Source organism: Coregonus clupeaformis, unplaced genomic scaffold (assembly GCF_020615455.1).
Source record: "Coregonus clupeaformis isolate EN_2021a unplaced genomic scaffold, ASM2061545v1 scaf6223, whole genome shotgun sequence".
NCBI lineage: Eukaryota > Metazoa > Chordata > Actinopteri > Salmoniformes > Salmonidae > Coregonus > Coregonus clupeaformis.
In genome coordinates this window covers 1-6,753 of record NW_025539677.1, presented here as the reverse complement: position 1 = coordinate 6,753, position 6,753 = coordinate 1, and the positions used below count along the sequence as shown (strand labels likewise).

Below are 6,753 nucleotides of genomic sequence, written 5' to 3'. Positions count from 1 at the left end.
TCCACTATCTTCCACTCTGCTCACCTCCCTCTCTCTACCAGCCTAACTAGCTCCACCTGTCCCTGCTCTGCTCGGCTCTCTAATTACTCTGCCAGCTGCGCTGATTCACCCACTACACCTCTCCAGTATTTAAGGCCCTGTCTTTCAGCTCTCCGGTGTCAGATCGTCTGCAAAGCTCACACCCGGAACCTGTTTGCTTTCCTTCTGGCTCACCCTGGTTTTGTGACCGGACCTGCCTGTTTATTGGATACTCTTCTGCCTTAGGAGATCCAGACCTGCTTCTGCCATCACGACTCCTGACTACTCTTCAATCCCGTAACTCTGACCAGCCTTCTGCCTTGCACTACGTATTTTGGATTCCCTTTGAACTGTACTGCTGCCTGGTTTCATTCCGCCCTGTTGTGTCTGTGTCTCCAGGACTTCTGGACCACCACCACCCGGCTTCATAGGACGCATCGCTGCCACTGGGGGGGGCACAGACCTAGCGCATTGACGGATCCCTGTTGCCTTGGAGCCTTCATTCACTCCCTACTTCCCCTTTTCCCTTAAGTTTAACTAAACTTTCTGGTGTGACGCAATTGTGGTCCTCTGGTCGTCTGTCTGAATCGTGACAAATCACTCACTGGTTACAGGGGTTACGAGGATGTCCATGCTTGTATTTTGATCCTTGTTATGGGTATGCTCCTGTCCCAACAACCCTGGTACCCCTGTAATTCAAACCATGACAGGTAGACACTCTGTACCTTCCTTTCCACATCTGGAGGGTCCATGTTGGGGACCTGTCGGATGGAGAACTTCCCTGTGACCTGTTTGGGGATGACAGTTTTGTGTCCTGGATCTGAGAAGGCCCCTGGATCCCATGGATGGACAGGGATGGGTAACCAATCGCACCAGCCATGCGAGGACATCCTCCTGCATATTAATGAACACGGTTTGTTTGTATCATGTTATAAAGCTCAGATAGTGTGTATCCAAAAAAGAGTAATCACCCTCTGTCAAACATCGACTTCTACAGTATCCACTGACCAAACACGTCTTCCTCCTCACGCCCAGATTAGTTTAGTATAGCCAACTCCAATGGTTGTTATGTTTGGCATGACAATGACCAAAATTGGTAAGACAGCACAAACAGACTGGGGCCAGGCTAGTCCTCTCAACCAACCCAAACCTGAGTCACAGTTGCACCTGTCATTCCTTTAGGGTTGCACCAGTACCCAGTACCTTAGTGTCCTGTAGGAAGTGTTTGACCCCAGCCACCCTCTTCAGCATCTCCTCCAGGTCAAAAGCTGATATTGTCTAGAGCTTCCTCTCATCCTCAGTGAGGGGCAAGACATCACTCAGTGACCCCAGGGAATTCGGATCTTACCTGTGTGGTCCAACAGACTTCCTGTTTGGGAGGGAATAAGAAATAATGAAGACATTTTTGACGAAACATGTTTTAACTAGAACTGAGTTTGGGTAAGTACCTTAGCTCATATACAACACTTTATCTTAATTTCTTGCTTAGTGCAGGGACTTTGAGCCTCAACTATAATGGAATGAAATGTTAATTTTTACTATCAGACAAGAGAGTAGAGCCTATATTTTCTTGAGGATTGGAAGAGCTGTCGGTCAAACGCTCGTATCTCACACCAGTAAGGCTATCAGATCTGACATGGGCTCCTGGATAGAACCCCCGTACACTCCAGAATGGAGGTCCAGTTTTAGGGCCACCAAACCCACCAAACACATAACAGAGAAAGATACTGAACAAATGGTACCCTGGTAGAGTGTGTCATATTTAAAATTTGACCAATCAAATGAGTACAGTGGGGAAAAAAAAAGTATTTAGTCAGCCACCAATTGTGCAAGTTCTCCACTTAAAAAGATGAGAGAGCCTGTAATTTCATCATAGGTACACGTCAACTATGACAGACAAATGAGAGAAATAATCCAGAAAATCACATTGTAGGATTTTTATGAATTTATTTGCAAATTATGGATTAAAATAAGTATTTGGTCAATAACAATAGTTTCTCAATACTTTGTTATATACCCTTTGTTGGCAATGACACAGGTCAAACATTTTCTGTAAGTCTTCACAGAGGTTTTCACCACTGTTGCTGGTATTTTTTGGGCCCATTCCTCCATGCAGATCTCCTCTAGAGCAGTGATGTTTTGGGGCTGTCCTGGGCAATTTTCCTGGACTTTCAACTCCCCTCCAAAGATTTCTAGGGGTTGAGATCTGGAGACTGGCCAGCCACCCAGAACCTTTGAAATGCTTCTTACGAAGCCACTCCTTCGAGATTGCCCGGCGGTGTGTTTGGGATCATTGTGATGCTGAAAGACCCAGCCACGTTTCATCTTTGGAATGCCTTGCTGATGGAAGGAGGTTTTTCACCAAAATCTCATATACAGGCCCCATTCATTCTTCTCCTACGGATCAGTCGTCCTGGTCCCTTTGCAGAAAAACAGCCCCAAAGCATGATGTTTCCACCCCCATGCTTCAGCCAGAGTATGGTGTTCTTTTGGATGCAACTCAGCATTCTTTGTCCTCCAAACACGACAAGTTGAGTTTTTACCAAAAAGTTCTATTTTGGTTTCATCACGACCATTGACATTCTCCCAATCCTCTTCTGGATCATCCAAATGCACTCTAGCAAACTTCGGGACGGGCCTGGAGCATGTACTGGCTTAAGAGGGGGAGACGTCTGGCACTGCAGGATTTGAGTCCCGTGGCGAGGCGTAGTGTGTTACTGATGGTAGGCTTTGTTACTTGGTCCCAGCTCTCTGCAGGTCATTCCTAACTAGGTCCCCCGTGTGGTTCTGGGATTTTTTGCTCACCGTTCTTGTGATCATTTTCGACCGATTGGTGAGATCTTCAGTGGAGCCCCAGATCGAGGAGATTATCAGTGGTCTTTATGTCTTCCATTTCCCAATAATTGCTCCCACAGTTGATTTCTTCAAACCAAGCTGCACCTATTGCAGATTCAGTCTTCCCCAGCCTGTGCAGGTGTACAATTTTGTTTCTGGTGTACCTTTGACAGCTCTTTGGTCTTGGCCATAGTGGAGTTTGGAGTGGCGACTGTTTGAGGTTTGTGGACAGGTGTCTTTTATACTGATAACAAGTTCAAACAGGTGCCATTAATACAGGTAACGAGTGGAGGACAGAGTTGAGCCTCTTAAAGAAGAAGTTACAGGTCTGTGAGAGCCAGAAATCTTGCTTGTTTTGTAGGTGACCAAATACTTATTTTCCTACCATAATTTGCAAATAAATTCATAAAAAATCCTACAATGTGATTTTCTGGAATTTCTTTTCTCAATATGTCTGTCATAGTTGACGTGTACCTATGATGAAAATGACAGGCCTCTCTCATCTTTTTAAGTGGGAGAACTTGCACAATTGGTGCCTGACTAAATACTTTTTTCCCCCACTGTATATCATCACCTCCACAAAGAAATAGCTGCTCCCTCTGGTTCCGTAGGTCAGGGCTGGGGTTCTGGTCGCCCACACGTTGTCAGAGATCACTATGAAGTCCACATCTGCAAAGAAGCTGTCGTTTCTCTTCCTGGTCAACTCCAACAGACCGTATGAGCCCACCTCCTCCAGACCCTCAATGATGAGTTTTATATTTACTGGTATCTCCTGAAATCAATAGATCCAGGCAATCCTACCAGTAAGTCACTCTTCTCTTATTCATATACTGTTTGACTCCACTACAATCCACTACAATCCCATAAATTGTTTTATACTCAGACTCACAGATTACTCCAAACACTCAGGTTATGATACATAGATTACAGAAACCCTTTAATAACCATTGCTATGTAATATAATAATAATAATAATAATATAATAATATGCCATTTAGCAGATGCTTTTATCCAAAGCGACTTACAGTCATGCGTGCATACATTTTTTTTTGTGTATGGGTGGTCCCGGGGATCGAACCCACTACCTTGGCGTTACAAGCGCCGTGCTCTACCAGCTGAGCTACAGAGCACCACTATGTAAAGCAATGCTGAATGGGTTAGAGAATGTCTGAAAACTAACTAGAGACTGCTAGCGAAACATAAAGATTCAGATTTCAGCTGTGTTGTTTCAGGGCAAATCCTAACCTTCTTTGTGGCCAGGTAGGACTCCACAGCATGAAGCCAGGCCAGGACCGGCCCTTTGTTGTCCGTGGCCCCCCTCGCCCATACAGGTTACCTAGGGAACCAAAACCTTGAGCCACCATCATCCTCATATTATCACACTTGTAATACCAGGGGTACATGAGCTAGTTGAAGCTGGCCTATGAATGGCAGGCAGGCAACCTGGTTGTGATTATATCATCTAAGGTTTATTAAAAGATCCCATATGGGAGCAGCAAAACAGTGAGTGGACTTTCCTATTTTTTCTAAGTAATCAAACTTTGATTTGTTAAAAATATCAAATTTTGGCCCAGCAAAACAGTGAGTGGACATTACGTTTTCTCAAAATAGACTTTATTTTTGTCCAGCTTCTGTTTTTGTTTTGGACCTACATCAAACCCCTCCATTCATGGCATGTAACATGCAGCAATACCTTTGATCTCTGTTAGATTGAATCAGACGTGGTCCACAAATCCGCCATCTTGGCTGGCTGGACATCCACATGGCCATAGATACAGAGAGTAGATTTCTTCGGGTCCCTCTCAAACTCAGCCAGTATCACTGGTGGAAGCGGCCCAGTCTCCCCACTGGGCAGCTTGTGTGATAGACCGGAAAGGTACATGCTTTTTAAAAGGTATTTTAAGACAGAATATTACTCCATTATCTGGAGAATAATACGTATGACTGGTGGTGAGTGTTTTCACACAAACTGAGTGTGTATTGTAGCCTACCTGATGAGTGCCTACATCTGCTAACTCCACTATGCCTCCCATCTCTTGGATCCTCACTGCTGTCATGTTCAGGATTCTTTCAACTTCTCCCCATTTAGTGTGATCTCCTGAGTCACTCTGGACAGCAACCCACTCCGTCAGCCTCTGAGTCAGGCAGCAACCAGGAGAGGGTCAGAATATGGCATAGATTGTATAATAATAACTGGACACAGCCATAGACTGTCTAGGTCAGGAATATTTGCAGAGAACACTGCAACAGCACCACTGACATTTACATTTAAGTAATTTAGCAGACGCTCTTATCCAGAGCGACTTACAGTTAGTGAGTGCATACATTATTTTTTTATACTGGCCCCATGGGAATCAACCCAACAACCCTGAGTTGCAAACCATGCTCTACCAACTGAGCTACATCCCTGCCGGCCATTCCCTCCCCTACCCTGAGGACGCTGAAGCCCAATTGCGCGCCGCCCCATGGGTCTCCCAGCCCTAGCGACAGAGCCTGGATTCAAACCAGGATCTCTTGGTGGCACAGCTAATAGGTGACACTGCGTTGCAGTACCTTGTGACCACTGCGTCACGGGAAACCTGAATGTGACCCACATTCAGAATCATTTTGATGACTTAATCAGATACCACAGTATTTATCTTTGAAGTGTTAAACCACATTCCCATGTTCAACCCCCTCTCTCTCACTCTCTCTCTCTCACTCTCTCTCTCTCACTCCCCCCATTCTCTATCTCTCTCATTACTTTGCTTTGGTTTCTCTCTATTCACCTCGCTACAGCACATAAACATGTATATTTGTGTCATTGTACAGTTCAGTAACAGAGAGTAGGTATGTCATAAGAGTGCCCGTCCCTCACCTGAACAAACTGATTTTGGTGGTCATCTATGTATTGAAACAGTGGTTTCAACATGCCTGCAGCTCCAGGGGAAGAGGAAGAAGAGGAAGCCGATGTGTGGAGTAAGAGCAACGCAACAACAATGAGCTTCGTTTGGTGAGTGTAGATTTCGATGTTCCTCCTGAGAGTGTGGGGGCACAGAAATAGAATTCCCAAACAACATAGAGCAGTGACTTGAATAGGATTGTCTGTTCTAGTAATTCAATTTCTATGGTTGTAGGTAGTCTCTGGTATCTGATTGACTTGAATGGACTCTGCCAGGGCTCGAGGATCAAAGATCAGAGTGCAGTGTGACTCAACACACGACTTAGCACTGTCTCAACTGGGATTACTATTTAACTATCTAACAGAACTAATACAGAGACTGGGAAGGATGATAACATAAGCTGTTGGTGATGCCATAATAATGCATGCATACACACTCACGACCCCACTCAGGTCATCACACAATCATACTGATGTTCAATATCACACAAATTTTTCTGTTATGTTGAATGTAATTTCACCGTTCTTCTTCTTCTTTATCACAGCTTCTATGAACATGCAGCTTCTGTTTTTCCCTGACCAAGTCTTTAGTAGTGCACTTAATTAAGCAAGTCCATGAAAAACATGTACACATATTTTGCTAAAATAGTAAAGACTCACCGTAATGCTGAAGAAAATAGTGTTTCCATGTGACAAACAAAAAGAGAGAACTGCAATTTTTGCTGCTCTTTGTTTTTATGGCTGATTTTATATTTAGGGGTGGTATTGTGAAGCACTTCATTGTGTCTTGGAGTGGTGGATATTGGTTAACACTTGAAAATGTTATTTCTAAAGAATCCCAGATGAAAAAGATTTAGAAAACATAAAGATTTAGAAAACATATAGTATGTCAAACCAGTTTTATTTGCTGTTTCAAGTAGATATTTGTGTGTGAATGATAGAGAGAAAGGAGGAAAGTGAGGGAGGAAGAAAGATACAGAGAGAGAGCGAGAGCAGAGAGAGAGCAGAGTGTTGAGGCT

The 6,753-nt window shown here is 44.2% G+C and overlaps 1 protein-coding gene across 1 annotated transcript; it reads right to left on the bottom strand.

Annotated features, from left to right (window-relative positions):
• Nucleotides 1-562: 562 nt before the first annotated feature.
• Nucleotides 563-5,945, bottom strand: LOC121559773 (beta-Ala-His dipeptidase). Its single transcript, XM_045220787.1, is given in 13 exon segments — nucleotides 563-853; nucleotides 856-882; nucleotides 1,018-1,042; nucleotides 1,222-1,347; nucleotides 1,350-1,389; nucleotides 1,634-1,700; nucleotides 3,400-3,625; nucleotides 4,099-4,173; nucleotides 4,176-4,189; nucleotides 4,547-4,570; nucleotides 4,573-4,708; nucleotides 4,845-4,988; nucleotides 5,711-5,945. Coding segments are annotated over 13 exon segments (1,176 nt in total). The 5' UTR covers nucleotides 5,765-5,945; the 3' UTR covers nucleotides 563-635.
• Between the last annotated feature and the right edge of the window lie 808 nt (nucleotides 5,946-6,753).